Source organism: Panulirus ornatus, chromosome 38 (assembly GCF_036320965.1).
Source record: "Panulirus ornatus isolate Po-2019 chromosome 38, ASM3632096v1, whole genome shotgun sequence".
Lineage (NCBI taxonomy): Eukaryota > Metazoa > Arthropoda > Malacostraca > Decapoda > Palinuridae > Panulirus > Panulirus ornatus.
Window position 1 is genome coordinate 19948705 of NC_092261.1, and position 19636 is coordinate 19968340.

General features: G+C 41.4%; 1 protein-coding gene across 1 annotated transcript in view; it reads left to right on the forward strand.

Moving 5' to 3' along the window:
* The window catches only part of LOC139760952 (uncharacterized), a 111669-nt gene that overhangs the window by 62851 nt on the left and 29182 nt on the right, over positions 1-19636 (forward strand). Inside the window, exons 9-11 of the mRNA XM_071684738.1 lie at positions 6891-8187; positions 14201-14415; positions 14517-14744. Of these exons, the coding sequence (XP_071540839.1) occupies positions 6891-8187; positions 14201-14415; positions 14517-14744 (1740 nt within the window). The remainder of the gene's footprint in view (positions 1-6890; positions 8188-14200; positions 14416-14516; positions 14745-19636) is intronic.

The window sequence follows — 19636 nt, forward strand, 5'->3', positions numbered from 1 at the left end:
GCCTCTCATGATCTTTCTTCTCATGCCCAGGTGCATATGCACCAATAATCACCCATCTCTCTCCATCAACTTTCAGTTTTACCCATATTAATCGAGAATTTACTTTCTTACACTCTATCACATACTCCCACAACTCCTGTTTCAGGAGTACTGTTACTCCTTCCTTGCTCTTGTCCTCTCACTAACCCCTGACTTTACTCCCAAGACATTCCCAAACCACTCTTCCCCTTTACCCTTGAGCTTCGTTTCACTAAGAGTCAAAACATCCAGGTTCCTTTCCTCAAACATACTACCTATCTCTCCTTTTTTCACATCTTGGTTACATCCACACACATTTAGACACCCCAGTCTGAGCCTTCGAGGAGGATGAGCACTCCTCGCGTGACTCCTTCTTCTGTTTCCCATTTTAGAAAGTTAAAAAATACAAGGAGGGGAGGATTTATATATATACATATATATATATATATATATATATATATATATATATATATATATATATATATATATATATATATATATATATATATATATATATATTATTATTTTGCTTTGTCGCTGTCTCCCGCGTTAGCGAGGTAGCGCAAGGAAACAGACGAAAGAATGGCCCAACCCGCCCACATACATATGTATATACATACATGTCCACCCATGCACAATATACGCACCTATACATCTCAATGCACACATATATACACACACAGACATATACATATACACACATGTACATAATTCATACTGTCTGCCTTTATTTGTTCCCATCGCCACCCCGCCACACATGAAATAACAACCCCCTCCCCCCTCATGTGTGCGAGGTAGCGCTAGGAAAAACACCAAAGGCCCCATTCGTTCACACTCAGTCTCTAGCTGTCATGTAATAATGCACCGAAACCACAGCTCCCTTTCCACATCCAGGCCCCACACACTTTGCATAGTTTACCCCAGACGCTTCACATGACCTGGTTCAATCCATTGACAGCACGTCGACCTCGGTATACCACATCGTTCCAATTCACTCTATTCCTTGCACGCCTTTCACCCTCCTGCATGTTCAGGCCCCGATCACTCAAAATCTTTTTCACTCCATCTTTCCACCTCCAATTTGGTCTCCCACTTCTCCTCGTTCCCTCCACCTCTAACTCATATATCCTCTTGGTCAATCTTTCCCCACTCATTCTCTCCATGTGCCCAAACCATTTCAAAACACCCTCTTCTGCTCTCTCAACCACACTCTTTTTATTTCCACACATCTCTCTCACCCTTACATTACTTACTCGATCAAACCACCTCACACCACATATTGTCCTCAAACATTTCATTTCCAGCACATCCACCCTCCTGCGCACAACTCTATCAATAGCCCACACCTCGCAACCATACAACATTGTTGGAACCACTATTCCTTCAAACATATCTATTTTTGCTTTCCGTGATAATGTTCTCGACTTCCAAACATTCTTCAAGGCTCCCAGAATTTTCGCCCCCTCCCCCACCCTATGATTCACTTTCGCTTCCATGGTTCCATCCGCTGCCAGATCCACTCCCAGATATCTAAAACACTTCACTTCCTCCAGCTTTTCTCCATTGAAACTTACCTCCCAATTGACTTGACCCTCAACCCTACTGTACCTAATAACCTTGCTCTTATTCACATTTACTCTTAGCTTTCTTCTTTCACACACTTTACCAAACTCAGTCACCAGCTTCTGCAGTTTCTTACATGAATCAGCCACCAGCGCTGTATCATCAGCGAACAACAACTGACCCACTTCCCAAGCTCTCTCATCCACAACAGACTGCATACTTGCCCCTCTTTCCAAAACTCTTGCATTCACCTCCCTCACAACCCCATCCATAAACAAATTAAACAACCATGGAGATATCACACACCCCTGCCGCAAACCTACATTCACTGAGAACCAATCACTTTCCTCTCTTCCTACACGTACACATGCCTTACATCCTCGATAAAAACTTTTCACTGCTTCTAACAACTTGCCTCCCACACCATATATTTTTTTACCTTCCACAGAGCATCTCTATCAACTTTATCATATGCCTTCTCCAGATCCATAAATGCTACATACAAATCCATTTGTTTTTCTAAGTATTTCTCGCATACATTCTTCAAAGCAAACACCTGATCCACACATCCTCTACCACTTCTGAAACCTCACTGCTCTTACCCAATCTGACGCTCTGTACATGCCTTCACCCTCTCAATCAATACCCTCCCATATAATTTACCAGGAATACTCAACAAACTTATATCTCTGTAATTTGAGCACTCACTCTTATCCCCTTTGCCTTTGTACAGTGGCACTATGCAAGCATTCCCCCAATCCTCAGGCACCTCACCATGAATCATACATACATTAAATAACCTTACCAACCAGTCAACAATAAAGTTACCCCCTTTTTTAATAAATTCCACTGCAATGCCATCCAAACCTGCTGCTTTGCCGGCTTTCATCTTCCGTAAAGCTTTTACTACCTCTTCTCTATTTACCAAATCATTTTCCCTAACCCTCTCACTTTGCACACCACCTCGACCAAGACACCCCACATCTGCCACTCTATCATCAAACATATTCAACAAACATTCAAAATACTCACTCCATCTCCTTCTCACATCACCACTACTTGTTATCACCTCCCCATTTGCCCCCTTCACTGAAGTTCCCATTTGCTCCCTTGTCTTACGTACTTTATTTACCTCCTTCCAAAACATCTTTTTATTCTCCCTGAAATTTAATGACACTCTCTCACCCCAACTCTCATTTGCCCTTTTTTCACCTCTTGCACCTTTCTCTTGACCTCCTGCCTCTTTCGTTTATACCTCTCCCACTCATTTGCATTTTTTCCCTGCAAAAATCGTTCAAATGCCTCTCTCTTCTCTTTCACTAATAATCTTACTTCTTCATCCCACCACTCACTACCTTTTCTAATCAACCCACCTCCCATGCTTCTCATGCTACAAGCATCTTTTGCGCAAGCCATCACTGATTCCCTAAATACATCCCATTCCTCCCCCACTCCCCTTACCTCCTTTGTTCTCACCTTTTTCCATTCTGTACTCAGTCTCTCCTGGTACTTCCTCATACAAGTCTCCTTCCCAAGCTCACTTACTCTCACCACTCTCTTCACCCCAACATTCTCTCTTCTTTTCTGCAAACACCCCACAAATCTTCACCTTTGCCTCCAGAAGATAATGATCAGACATCCCTCCAGTTGCACCTCTCAGCGCATTAACATCCAAAAGTCGCTCTTTCGTGCGTCTATCAATTAACACGTAATCCAATAACGCTCTCTGGCCATCTCTCCTACTTACATACGTATACTTATGTATATCTCGCTTTTTAAACCAGGTATTCCCAATCACCAGTCCTTTTTCAGCACATAAATCTACAAGCTCTTCACCATTTCCATTTACAACACTGAACACCCCATGTATACCAATTATTCCCTCAACTGCCACATTACTCACCTTTGCATTCAAATCACCCATCACTATAACCCGGTCTCGTGCATCAAAACCACTAATACACTCATTCAGCTGCTCCCAAAACACTTGCCTCTCATGATCTTTCTTCTCATGCCCAGGTGCATATGCACCAATAATCACCCATCTCTCTCCATCAACTTTCAGTTTTACCCATAATAGAGAATTTACTTTCTTACACTCTATCACATACTCCCACAACTCCTGATTCAGGAGTAGTGCTACTCCTTCCCTTGCTCTTGTCCTCTCACTAACCCCTGACTTTACTCCCAAGACATTCCCAAACCACTCTTCCCCTTTACCCTTTAGCTTCGTTTCACTCAGAGCCAAAACATCCAGGTTCCTTTCCTCAAACATACAACCTAGCTCTCCTTTTTTCTCATCTTGGTTACATCCACACACATTTAGGCACCCTAATCTGAGCCTTCGAGGAGGATGAGCACTCCTCGTGTGACTCCTTCTTCTGTTTCCCCTTTTAGAAAGTTAAAATACAAGGAGGGGAGGGTTTCTGGCCCTCCGCTCCCGTCCCCTTTAGTCGCCTTCTACGACACGTGAGGAATGCGTGGGAAGTATTCTTAATCCCCTATCCCCAGGGATAATATATATATATATATATATATATATATATATATATATATATATATATATATATATATATATATATATATATATATATATATATATATATATATATATATATATATATATATATATATATATATATATGTATATGCATGTTTGTCAATTCTATGCTTATACGTATCTATAACACTTTCAACTATTCAAATTGGTAAATATAAGTACTGTACCTCATTCGATTTAAAACGTTTGTCCAGAAATCGATGCCAACCACTCTGAATGAAATCAGACCAATCAAGGCTTAAGTGGACTGTCACATCAAGTTATCACAGCCTTTGATTATTTTGAATGATTAACCTTTTACTTTCTAAGCTAAAGAGATTGAAGTCTTCCGGTCGACTTACATAGGATTTGTTTCTCAATCCAAGTATGAACTGGAAGCTTCACTATCTGCATTCTGTTTGTCTTTTTTTGATGTAGAGTATCCAGAACGAAACACAATATTCAAGATGGGGACGAACCAGTTAATTGTAAAGAGCAAGGATTATTTCCCTGAACTTAAATTCGACAGTACTTTCTATGAAGAGTATCTTATCTTTAACTTCACTTTTGTCGCCTTGAGACAGCGATGCAGACTTTCTGTTGGAACAATAATCGAGTAGCTAGTGGAAGAGTCGACCACCTTTGTCTATCTTTGCGAGCTCCTACAAGATAACTTGCCTATTCCCAATATCAAATGCAGCTTTTATGTCAGGAAATTTGGTGTAGTTGTGCCGTCTGTCCCCATGAAGTACTGCGATACAGGTATGCACACTTTTGCCATATGTGAAATCATGAATATCTTGTAATACATGATTTTCCTATTTTGTTTTTCGATTCTGTGTTGAAGTCTAATTAGTACCAACAATCTCATGAATTTCTATATGTGCAACTCATCAGGAAATTGGAACTAAAACAATAAGGTTTATTGTGTTTTGGTATTGTAATAATGAGACTATTCGTCCACGAAGAAGGTGACTAGACCGTGGTATAACTCATATAGCTTTAACAATGGGTTACCAAGTATAATGATAGAGGTATAATAATGCTTGTTTAGCATGAGCTGTGTAAACAGGCGTTAGTGCGAAAATATTCAGAGATTCTAACTTCCTAGCAAAGTGGTCAGACAGACGGTAAATGAAGTTTAATGTAGACAAGTGCAAAGTTATGCACTGCGGATACAAGAACATACGTTACGACTGCAAACTATTCGGAAACTCTCTAACTAAAGTAAATGAAGTAAAAGGCCTTGGAGTTGTCATTAGCGACAATCTGTAGCAGACTAATCAGTGTCAAACAGCGAGTGAAAAGGTAACCAAATGTTAGGTTTCATAGCCAGGAACATAGAATATAAGACACCGGAAACAATTCTCACACTTCATAATTCTCTAGCAAGACCACACCTTGAAACTGGAGTCTAGTTTTGGTCTCTAAACTATCAAAATGACGCGGAAAAATTAGAGGAAGTACAAAGACGCGCGACAAAACTGGATCTCTTCCCTCTCAGAAGAGAAAAGAGAGTCTTCGCGAGTTCTTGATCGAAGCGTTCAAATTCTGAACAAGTTTGATAAAGTAAATCTCGAACATCTTTTCAAAATACAAGAAAATATGGTCACCAGGACAAAAGGAATAAAACTCAAAGCTAAAAGATGCAGTGCGGACGTGATAAAAAGCTGTATAGGTGTATTTAACACTGGAATAAGTTACCGTCAGACGTAGTGAATGCCAAAATTATAAGTACCTTCAAAAGCTGTTTAGACAAATACTTCATAAATTCAGGTATACTCTGAGAAAAACGCCAGAAATAAACTCTATAAACGACAGCGTTAACGGAGACACTAAAAGGCTATTGTACAGTAGCGGGGAAGTAGGTGATAGCATTAAAAAAAGAAGAAAAATTCCGAAGAGTAATTGCATTCTTTTGTCAAGTTTGACTTTTTTAAACAGAAAACCCAGTCGTGGGCCAATCAAGCCTCCTGTTTTCTGTCTTTCTCATGTAGACTCATGTAAAGATCAACTCTGCCTTTGGATTTGTTTTACAAAACATTCCTAGTCTTAGGTGACAACATGTTACAGATGAAAATAAGAGCCTGCTCGTAATTAGTTTGTCAACCTTTTTGTATCGGGTTGAGATGATAAACTTGTTTGATTTTCTTTCCAGTGATTCTGTTGATAGCATTCTTGGTTGATTTGGTGCACTAACAAACTATTCCTAATCATGTTCTCTAAGTTCAATCTTTCGTTCTCTCGCTGCCACAATGATCTGCGAAATAGTTTTAGTATTTAGGATGTTTAGAGTTATTATATCCTTATCAGTTTGCTTGGCTATAGATTTGAGCTGTTTCAGTTTGGGGTCATTGTAGTATTAGTGTGGCACTTGTGAGGTCTTTTCCTTCTATTCTTGATAGGTACCTCGCTCTTCTAAAAGAAACAGTATATGGTAACTACATGGTCAACATTAAATGTTTGTGCATTTCTGGGCTTGTAATGTTTGAGCTAGTCTGAGATATAACCTATGAACTTATTTTGGTTTTGTTTTGCTGTTAAGCTTCTTTTGTTCATTTTGTCACCAGAGAAGTTTATACTATTGTAACTGTAATGATGAGTGGACAGACATAAAACCATGAACAGCGTTAGTAGTGAGCTGTGTATGACAATTAGAATTAGAACCTCTTTACAGAAGGCCTGGTTTGGTGTCTGATCACTCAGATGGCGCCACTTGTAGTAGACAAAATCTTAAAACTTTTTGATCACATCTCCTATATGTCTGCAGGTGAACGTCTGGGATTATGTGTTGAACGAGGACACAATAGCCGAGATGGCTGCCTGCGAGACCGACCCTCAGGGTAACTACATCTCGTGGGAGGGCGGGTGGAAGCTCTCCAACCTCACGGAGTACCACGTCCCTCTCCAGTACTTCTGCCAGAAGACTACAGACCCCATCTACTTTTGGTTCCCAAAGACGCCACAGGCTCTTGGATTTTATATCTGTGAGGCTCTAGGTACTCATCTACCTCTCCCGACTACCATGGACGAAGTGCATAACATATATCACCTCTCCGCCCAAGCTTGGCCCAACGAGCCTGTTTTATGTAAAAATAGATTCTGGGCTTCCATCACCGACACCCAGGACCAGGGCACCTGGGTCACTCACTATGACAACGCAATCGCTCTAACCCCTGCCTGGAACGATGGAGAACCCAATGGTATATTCTACGAGAACTGCGCCCAGATTGAACCTGTCGGTGTAGCAGATATTGACTGCCTCACTAGTCAAAAGTGTGCTGTTTGCGAGTTCTCTGAGTTGCAGATTTTCTCTCTCCTCGGGACCTGTGAACTGGAGCTGCGGAACGTTTACTTTATCGCCTACCAGGAAGAGCTGGGAGGCCTTATTTTTAAAGGATACGGTGAGTACCACATCCGTAAAGAAGGAGAGGAATGGCTGTGGGTCAACGTCGTGAAGAATGAGACTTTGGCTAGACTAGATGTTAATGCTCCCCATGGCATGCCTATGGGACGTCGCGTCTGGCACCTTGAGACGACAGTTTGTAACCAAGTCGATGGTATGCGAACCCTAGTCCTGACACCATGTCCGTCGGACAGCTACACTTGTGATGACGCTACATGCATCCCCCTCGAGAATCGCTGTGACCTCAAGTACGACTGTCTTGACCGTAGCGACGAGGTTAATTGTGAACTGATCAGCAAGCCTGAAGACTACAAGAATGGTCTACCACCGAGACTCAGTAATGATAAAGATTCCCTGAGTTTACCGGTCATGCTGCAGATAAGTATAGAGTCCATTACTGTATACACAACACAGATGACAATGCAACTGTCATACGAGATGCAGATGACCTGGTTCGACAACCGCCTCACCTTCCGCAACCTGAAGACTAACGACAGCCTCAACAAGGTGCCCTTCACTAGCATGATGATGCTGTGGTCGCCTATCGTCGGCTTCATCAACACAGAAAGACAGGAGCACACGGAAGTGGATGTAGAGACTTCGTTATATCTCCGGAGACTGCAACCACCTTCAGGAAGAGACAACGGCGCCCCGGGGGAAGGTGAGATTCCTTTTTGTATCTTGCATAATAACAGATTCCTAAATCATAATCCTTCTGTAGAGTTATAGGTAATAAAAGCCTTATCTTATGGGTTATGTGTGACACATAAGAGAATGATGGACTACGTTATCACATTATATTCGCGTTAAAGAACAACCGTAGTAAAGTGGTCAATAGAATCATCTCACTAGCGAGAAATCTCGTATTAGATCTCCAGCCAGGTCAAACTTCAAGCAAGTTTCCATACCTTCGTCGTGTCTGTTCATATAAACAATAAGTAGGTTCCCGGTATTAATGATCAACCTATCACTATCTTCCAATATGTTGGGCTTTGAGCTGAGTTACTTACCCATGTTCCTATCATTTGTGATTCGTTTTGAACGAGATCTAAGTCTGATGAAAATTATATCTTGGGAAGTAGAAAGCAATTGCTGCTCCCACTGGAACTATCCGAGTGTAAGAAACACTTATGACGTCATTTTGGGGTTTTCTTATGCTTAAGTGACCGACAACAGTCCTGATTGTGACCAAGCTTTATTGAAATATGAAGAAATATGAAAAAAGTTGAAGATATAGAGAAGCAAGAAAATAAGAGTAAAAATAATGAAAGAATTTTAAAGGAGATGGAATACCTGTTTTTCGAGAGATATGTCGTTGATGAAAGAAAATTAATGATACGGGAAAGAGGAAAGAGGCCTCACAACGGCCCAACTCTGAATCCCCGACGGCCACACACTAATCTTGCGAGGCAGGAGCTTACCGAGCACGACTTTGTCTAATATTAGCGGGAGTACACAGGCAGGCACTTCTTGGAGGAGGAACCAGATTATTATGTAGAGTAGAAGGAGAGGCAGCCAGCACTGTGGCGTAAGGCAAGTGGATCAAGTTTTCAGGTTTAATTGGGAGAGCTGATCAGGAGTATTGCTTTGGACTCAACTCTGTGTAGTACAGATATATCGGATATCCGCATCCGCATCCTCATATGAGGTACATCTGCATCATTTTTTTTGAAATCTGCACCCCAATCTTTGTTTGTGATAAACTAAGCAACTGCATCCGCATCCGCACTTACAATATCATAAAATACGCATCCGCGTCCTCGTCCGCGCTTGTCATTTCATGAACATCCACATCCGCATCTGCATCCACAATCACCATTTGATAAACATCCGCATTCGCATCCTTACCGCACACAGAGAGGATGTGGTAGATATACAAAGGAAGACTGAAAAACAAGAACTGGCAGCGCTGAGGGCTTCTCATCACTCCGTGATAGAGTGTTGTGGAGGAGCTGGCATGAGTCATATGAGTCATCACACACTGGCCGAAGTGTAGCCTTTCTGGCTATTTTTAATGTACACTGAAGTCAAGAAGCAGTCAAGTGTGAAAGTACTTCGTGGAACAACTAAATAATATAGCGCAGTGTCTTTTGTGCAAAAAAAAGAAAGTATTCACGAAGGGGACGTGAAACTACATCTTTGAAAAATCATTTAAAATCAATGCACAAAGAAAAGCTTGAAGATTTAGCAGCAGAAGAAAGAAAGAAGTTAGAGGAAAAATAGACGAGAAACTCCTTTGCAAAAAGTGAAGATATATTGAAGAATATTTTCAGAGTGGAAAACTGTGATGCTTCTAACTTGATAACAAAGAAACTTGATAAGTGTGTAACAGAAATGTTATTAAGGGACGATTTACCAATCAGCCATGTTGATGATATAGGATTCATGAGGCTGGTGGTTAAAGCTGCTCCACAATACAGGCTGAAGTAGAGAAAATTTCATTCTTCATTGATATGCAGTGATATATGAGTCTGTTTTCAACTGAATAAAAGGATTGCTTGATGTATTTAAGCAGAACAGCATGATATCCTTCACAACTGATGTGTAGTTAGATTCTTCAGCAGGTGTTTAATTGCTGAGTCTAACTGCTCATGCTATCAGTAAGGAATCTGAAAGAATGAACTTTGTGTTAGGTGCTGAGCCACTACAAGAACGGCACACCGGAGAGTATTTTCATAGAAAGTTTGATTTGTTGATGAAATGGGACGTTTCTAGTATAATTGCGCACTGTGTTTTGCGTGATGCTGGAGCAAACATGAAAAGAGCTCAATTCCTGTCAGGTGTAAATAATTTGCATTGTGCTGTGCATGAAATACTAGTTGTTAAAACTGGAATATCATCACAGGATGAAATAGACAAGATGATTCAGAAACGTTGCAGCATTGCCACTTATTTTCATCATTCAACGATGGCACAGGATGAACTGAAAAAGATTCAGGACAGGCTGAGAGAACCCAAGCCATGATATATTCGCAAGGTGGAACTGCACCTTGCACATGCTGAAAAGAACACTAGAAATAAAGGAGTCACTGTGTTTGTATGTTGTTACCAACTCGAAAATAAAGGAACTCAGCATCATTGAATGGTTAATAATGTCCAAATGTACAAAAGCTCTAGAACATTCTGAAGATATCACCAAAAAATTGAGTGACTCAACATCTACAGTAGGTGATGTGATACCTCCTGTGGTTTCCTTGAAAGCCACTCTTTAGCCAAGCACATCAGAAGTTTCTGAAGTAATTGATACCTCAGTTTCAGGCTCTGAACCGGATATTGAATCAACGATTGAGTCACTCCAAGATAAAAAGCGACACAGGTAGTAAACATCATGAAACAATCAATGCGAACTGATGTTGAAAAAAAAATTTTCCAGCTTAAAAGTGAAGATTTTACTGAGTTGAAACATATCTTGATCCATGATATAAAAGTACTTTTCCTCTTCTTACATCACTGATCAAGTGATATCATCATTGCTAGACTGTGAAGAGCTGACTCAGCTGAGCGCCAAGGTAAATAAAAACCACGAACCAACCAAAAAACGAAGAGACGATAAAACACAAATTTTTAACAAACCAACACCAATGGAACACTGGAAGAAGTAATGACCTCTGTTCTTGCTTTCAGTAGTGATGGTGAAACGAAAGAGACACATGCAGCAAAGAGTGCAATGGATGATATTTAGAGGTTATCACAAGGAAAAGAGAGTCAATGGAACAAGTGAAGACTGTTTGTAATGGTGGAAAGAAAAGATGATAATCTACCCAGATTCGGCGAGGGTCGTTTGCTGATATCTTTGCTGTTCCCCAAGCAGCGTCCCTAGTGAGCAGCTAGTCAGTGGTGCTGGCTTGATCTATGATGCAAAACGTAAGTGACTTTTAGCAGACACTTTTGTTTTTGAAAAAAAAAAGCTTGCCTTGACTATCTTGAAATTTAAATACTGAATGACTAAGAGATGAAAGAACAGCTGTTAATAGACTAGGAGTTAAGTTAACCTCTTTCAAAAGGGTAGAGAGAGATTGGGGAAAGTGTTTCGTGGGATGCACGACGAGCTGGGTCTCTGTCATACATCATGGGAACACGCAATTTGTGTGGCTGAAACTCGTCATAACAATAGGAAACTACAATCACACACGACTTTGTAACGACAGTAGCTGCCATTTGGAAATGCTTGATAGTCTGTAACGAATGAATAATTCTTAATCTTAAGATATGGAACAAAATATCCTGAAAACATCCGCATCCGCGTGGATGTCATAGTCTGACATCGCTGTTTTTAGAAACATCCGCATCCGGATCCACATCTCTGAATTCAAACATCCATTATATTTCGACTGTGTAGAGTTAGAACCTCTCTAGATGTGGGAGTAGTATCCATACAACTTAGTCCTACACATACTAGGAGAAACTGTACAGAAGCAAAGAATTCATGGCATCTGAGCAGGACTCTTGCTTCCTTAGAGGCGGACTAAGCTATTAGTGTAATGAGGCATTTCCATAATAGGTTAAATATCATCGTAAGATGATATTGAGTTTATTGATTGTGTTGAGATGTAGAATTGCAGGGTCATCAAAGGAAATGAGAAAGTTGTAAGGGAGTTTAGAAATAGAGGTGATAGGGGAAATGGGTTCTAGAGTTATCAAACTTAACTAGGTCGCGTCTCCTCCGGTGTTACATCCAGTCCAAATCTAATTTCATAGAGACAGAAATGAAAAGACAAGACAAGACAAGACAAGACGTAGATCAATGAGAAGCGATGGAGCAAATCTCAAATAAATGGAGAAAAACAACTTTGCTTCCTTAGCGAATGAGGGCGTTTGGTTATCTGTTGAAAAGCAAATTGCATATAAAAAGTGAAAGAGGCAATGAGATGAACAACAGGAGAGATTGATACACAAACAGTCTTTGACAAAGACCAGCTGGAGATCAGAATTCGATGGTACATCCTGTCTAGAGCTTTTGAAGTATCGAGGAAACAACATAGGATTCTCCAAAGCTCAGCATAGATGATGACCAGACATTGCCTGAAATACGGAAAGTTATCACTGAGGGATTTCGCTTTATCAAGAAGTTATATCAGAATGTGAGACTGTGATACCTTGGATGCTAAAGGAAATCAAAGAAGACGAGAGATGCAGAGGCTTTGGAAGTAATACAATTCAAAGGAACAGGACTATAGCTGGAAGGTTTAGACTGTCACTCGTTCTTAGAAGAGGACGTACTAACGCTTGTTTCCTGGAAGGAAGAGATTTATGCAAAATCGAAACAGACGAGTAAGCACGGCCGCACGTTCAGAAATACATATCCTCATAACATGGGGAGGGAAGTCATCTGGTCTGGACGCATTTCTTATGTCCAGAGAGAGAGGTACTCTCTGGAGTGCACAAAAAGAGACTGTTGGGTGGGAAATCGAATTATCAAAGGATGAGAGTATATTAGAATTTTCCAAGGTGGAGTTAGAGAAGAACATAAAACGAGTTCCATTATCATTAGAAGAAACAGCTATGATATAACGGAAAACAGAGAGAGTGATAGCACGATAACAACTGTACGAGACACCTTTGGCTGAAGATTTAGAAGGACCTACTACCCCTGGGTAAGGGTGAAGATGAAAAGTTGCGGAACTTTCCTCTGATGAGAGAAAATATTCATTTATAACATATCTATAAAGATTTCAGCAGGAGAGAGAGAGAGAGAGAGAGAGAGAGAGAGAGAGAGAGAGAGAGAGAGAGAGAGAGAGAGAGAGAGAGAGAGAGAGAGAGAGAGAGAGAGAGAGAGAGAGAGAGAGAGAGAGAGCGGAAAAAATTGAATGCGAGTTGGAGAAAAGAGAGGTTTTCATGGACTGACATGCTCAGTCCTTTGAACGACTGGCCTCACACGAAGGACGGTTGAGTCAGACTGTATGACGATGCAGCGTAAGAGGAGTAGGGCATATATGCTTTGATTATCTCAACAATAACTGCTGCCATACGCTCAACACAGACACAAGCATCGCCAAAAGGTCGTCTGTTATCATCTTAGGGAGAGTTAAGAAGGCAAGAAAAGCCTCAGGTTAATTAGCACGCATCATTACTGTGCAAATATTGACTTAAGATGCGACAACCACCGGAGGAGGAGCTGTGGTCAGTAAAGACAAAAGTGTTGTCGTCTGTGGCGAGACTGTGCAGTAATAGCTGGGAGACTGGTTGTAACAATCTGGGGTACGGGTCGGGTGGTTCATAATGTTCTAGATCATGAAGAACAGGAGACCTAAGGACTTCAACTTCCCCACCATCTGCATGTAGAGGACTTCAATTTGAGATGTCACGGCCTCGTGGCAGGAATTTAAGTCTCGGAAATTTACAGAGCCGGACTGTAGATGACGAGACCGAGGACAACAATGGTAATTAAGATAGATGACGTCACAGTCTGGAATTCAAATTCGATGTGGGGAATGAGATTTACCCCTTGACTGATGCCATACTTCACCTCTTATGGCCCCTCGTAAATGGACATTTCCTGGTTTAGTTTATTATGGTTCTTGTATTCACATTAATTCATGGTTCAGTACACTGAATGAATTCTACCATACGCTATCTTCCTCATTTGAGTGAAAAAACATAAATACTATCTTCAGTTTGGAATAATCTTTCCAGCTGAGCATAACGCACACCTCTTCTCTGTGTTCCGTCCTCAGTGGAGCTGTTCCCTGGCGAGCAGAATCCCCTCGCCATCTCCAGAAAGTACAGCACCACCTTCGTGTGTGACTTCAACCTGGTGCTGTACCCGTTCGATGAACAGCACTGTGATATGTACCTCCGGATGCTGTCGGCCTCCAAGAGCTACCTCATGTTCGACGATGTGACTACTTCCGCTGCCTACTATGGTAGCGAACTTCTGCTGGAGTATCAGGTTCGTGTGTAATTGTGATTGGGCAAGAACACGAAGTGCGTTGCATTAAGTTTCATTGTCTCCATATAACAACACTTAAAACTATTTCTCAATTTCTGCAGCTTCAGCAACCCAAACTATTGTACGACAACAGCCAAGAGTTCAATGAAATGAGGGTTCGGATCCCGCTGACACGCCGAGCCGGTTATGCCATCCTTAACATCTATACACCATCCCTAATCCTGCTAGTGATCAGCTACGTGAGCCTCTTCTTTCGTCCACACATTTTCGAGGTTCGGGTCATGACAACTCTAACCTCGCTCCTCGTGATGGCTACACTGTTTACACAGGTGAAGGAGACCCCATATGGTGTGATGAAAGCTGTGTGTGAGGCCGTGGCTCATCGGGTATGAGAGAAACACCGTTATGTAAATTGATCCAAAACAATCAACGCATGCCGATCTGCTCGAAATAACCTCTCACAATGGGACATAATCAGTGTGGTTTGTGAGGATTTCATTCATTTATCAACCACAGAAAGAATATGAGACAACAAAGATAGACATGTTTCCCAACTAGTTCAAATTGTCCTTATACACGACCTCTCATGAATGGATAGTCACTACCATACATAGGGATTCATATTGCATGGATAGTCCCATACCACAAATATGACCTCTCATGAATGGAGAGTCACTAACATATATACGACCTCTCATGTATAGATGGCAACTACCTTACATACGACCTCACATACATGAATTGCCACTACCTTACATACGACCTCTCATGTATGGATAACCACTACCTTACATACGACCTCTCATGTATGGATGGCCACTGCATTACATGCAACCTCTCATGTATAGATGGCCACTACTTTACCCACGACCTCTCAAATATTGATGGCCACTACCTTAAATAAGACCTCTCACGTATGGATGGCCACTACCTTACATACGACCTCTCATGTATGGATGGCCACTACCTTACATGCGACCTCTCAAGTATAGATGGCCACTACCTTACATACGACCTCTCAGGTATGGATGGCCACTACCTTACATACGACCTCTCATATATGCATGGCCACTACCTCCCACACGAACTGTTATGTATGAATTGCCACTACCTTACGTTCGACCTCTCATGTATGAACTACCACTACCTTACATGGGACATCTCATGTATGGATGGCCACTACCTTACATACGATCTCTCATGTATGGATAACCACTACCTCTTATAAGACCTCTCATGTATGGAGGGCCTCTACCTTACATGCAACCTCTCATGTATGGATGGACACTACATTACATACGAACTATGATATATGAATTGCCACTACCTTACATACGACCTCTCATGCATGGTTACAAACGACCTCTCATGTATGGATGGCCATTACCTTACATGTATGAATGGTCACTACCATACATACGACCTCTTATGTATGGATGGCCACTACCTTACATACGACCTCTACTGTATGGATGGCCACTGAGTCACATACGACCTCTTACGTATGGATGGCTTTAACCTTACATATAACCTCTTGTATATGGATAGCCACTGCCTTACATACGACCTCTCATATATGGATAACCAAAACCCTACACATGACCTCTCATATATCGATTGCCACTACCTTACATACGACTTCTCGCGTATGCATCGCCACTTCCTTACAAGAGAGATCCCATATATGGATGGTCACTACCTTACACGCAAACTCTCATGTATGGATAGTCACTACCATACATACAATCTCTCATGTATGGAGAGACACAGACATACATACGACTTCGCATGTATGGATAGTCGCTACCATACATATGACCTCTCATGTAAGAATAGTCACTACCTACGACCTTACATATATGGATGACCATAACCTTACATAAGACCTCTCATGTTTAAATTGCTACTACCTTACATACAACCTCTCATGTATGGATAACCAATACCTAACATACGACCTCTCATGTATGGATGGCACTACCTTACATGCGACATCTCATGTATGGATGGCCAATACCTTATATATGACCTCTCATGATTAGATGGCCACGAGATTACATACGACCTCTCATGTATGGATGGCCACAACATCACATACTACCTCTCATGCATGAATAAAAATTACATTGAGTACTACCTCTCAAGCATGGATAACTACCTTACGTACAACCTCTCATGTATGAATGGCCAGTACCTTTCATGCGACCTCATGCATGGATTACCTCTTCATTACATACGACCTCTCATGTATGGATGGCCACTAACTTACATATGACCTCCTATGTATGGATGGCCACTTCCTTATATACGACCTCTCATGTGTGGATAACCACTACCTTACATACGATATCTCATGTGTGGATAACTACAACCTTACATACAACATCTCATGTATGGAAGGACACTACCTTACATACGACCTTTCATGTAAGGATGGCCACTACCTTACATTGCAACTACCTTACATTCAACCTTTCATGTCTGGATGAAAACTACCTTACATACGAACTTTCATGTATGGATGGCCACTACCTTACACTCGGCCTCTCATGTATGGATGGCCACAACATTACATACGACGTCTCATATATGGATTGCCACCACCTTCCATGCGTGCTGTCATGTATGGATAGTCACTACCTTACATACGATCTCTCATGTACGGATGGCCACAACCATACACACGACCTCTCATGTAAGGATAACCACTAATTTGCATACGACCTTTTATATTTGGATGGCCACTACCTTACATAGGACATCTCATCTACAGAAGGCCGCTACCTTACATATGACCTTTAAGTATTAATGGCCACTTCCTTACATTCGGCCTTTCATGACCACTACCTTACATAATACACTTCATGTGTGGATGGCCTCTACCTTACATACGACCCCTCATGTATGGTAGACCACTACCTTACATACGACCCCTCAAGTATGGACAGCTACTACCTTACATGCGACCTCTCTTGTATGGATAACCACTACCTCGCATACGACCTCTCATGTATGGATAACCATTACCTTATATACGACCTCTCATGTGTGGATGACAACTACCATACATGCTACCTCTCATGTATAGATGGGCACTACCATACTTACCACCTCTCCTGTACAGATAGCCAATACATGACATGCGATATCTCATTCATGGGTGGTCACTAACTTACGACCTTTCAAGTATGAATGGCCACTACATTACATACGCCTTCTCATGTATGGATTGGATAATACCTTACATACGACCTCACATGTATAATGGCCACTACCTTACATGGGACTTGTCATATATGGATGGACACATCCTTATACGAACAATTATGTATGAATTGCCAGTACCTTTTATACGACCTCTCCTGTATCAATTGCCGCTACCTTACATGCGACATCTCATGTATGGATGGCCACTACCTTACATGCGACATCTCATATATGGATGGCCACTACCTTACATGCGACATCTCATGTATGAATTGCCACTACCTTAAATGCAACCCCTCATATATGGAGGGACACCACCTAACATACGACTTTTTATGTATGAAACTCCACTACCTTGCATACGACCTCTAACTTATGGATAGCTACTACCTTACATACGACCTCTTACTTATGGATGGCCACTATCTTACATACGACCTCTCATGTATAGATTTCTACTATCTTACATATGACCTCTCATGTATAGATTTCCACTATCTTACATATGACCTCTCATACATGGATGGCCACTACCTTACATGTGACCTTTTATGTAGGGATGGCCACTACCTTACATACGACCTCTCATATATGGATGGCCACTAACTTACATATTGCCTCCTAAGTATGGATGGCCACTTCCTTACATACGACCTCTTATGTATGGATAACCACTAACTTACATACGACATCTCATAGATGGATGACCACTACCTTACATGCGACCTTTCATGTATGGATGACCAATACCTTACATACAAAATCTCATGCTTCAATGGCCACTACCTTACAAAATGTCCACTACCTTACATGCGATTTCTCATATATGAATGGCCACTACCTTGCATACGAGCTATAATGTATGAATTGCCAGTACCTTGTATACAACCTCTTCTGTGTTAATTGCTACTACTTTACATACGACTTCTAATGTATGAATTGCCACTACCTTAAATGCGACCTTTCATGTAGGGATGGACACTTCCTAACATACGACCTTTCATGTATGAATCGCCACTACCTTACAAACGACCTCTTACTTATAGACAGCCACTACCTTACATACGACCTCTTACTTATGGATGGCCATTACCTTACATACGACCTCTCAGGTAAAAATATCCACTATCTTACATGTGAACTCTCATGCATGGATGGCTACTACATACATGTGAGCTCTCATGTAGGGATGGCCACTGCCTTACATAAGACCTCTCATGTATGTATTGCCACTACCTTGCATGCGACCCCTTATGTATGCTTGACCACTACCTTACATACGACCGCTCATGCTTGGACAGCTACTAACTTACATACAACCTCTCATGTATAGATGACCACTGACATACATCCTACCTCTCATGTATAGATGGCCACTACCTTACGACCTCTCATGTACAGATAGTCAATTCCTTACATACGAACTCTCATTTATGGATAGCCACTAACTTACAACCTCTCAAGTATGAATGGCTACTACATTACATACGAACTCTCATGTATGGATGGTCACTGCTTTGCATACAACCTCACAAGTATAAATGGCCACTACCTTAGATGCATTTTCTCATGTATGGATGGCCACTATCTTACATACGACCTCTCATGTATGGACAACCACTATATTACATACGACCTTTCATGTATGATTCGCCACAACCTTCAATATGACCTCTTACTTATGGATGGCCAGTACCTTACATACGACCTCTCATGTATAGATTTCCACTATCTTACATATGACCTCTCATACATAGGTGGCCACTATCTTACATGTGACATCTCATGTAGGGATGGCCACTACCTTACATGCAACCTCCTAAGAATGGATGGTCATTTCCCTACATACGACCTCTCATGTATGGATAACCACTTCCTTACATACGACATCTCATGTATGGATGGCCACTACCTTACATGCAACCTCTCATGTACGGAAGGACTCTACCTTACATTCGAACTCTCATGTGTGTATGACAACTACCTTGAATACGCCTTTTCATGTATGGATGGC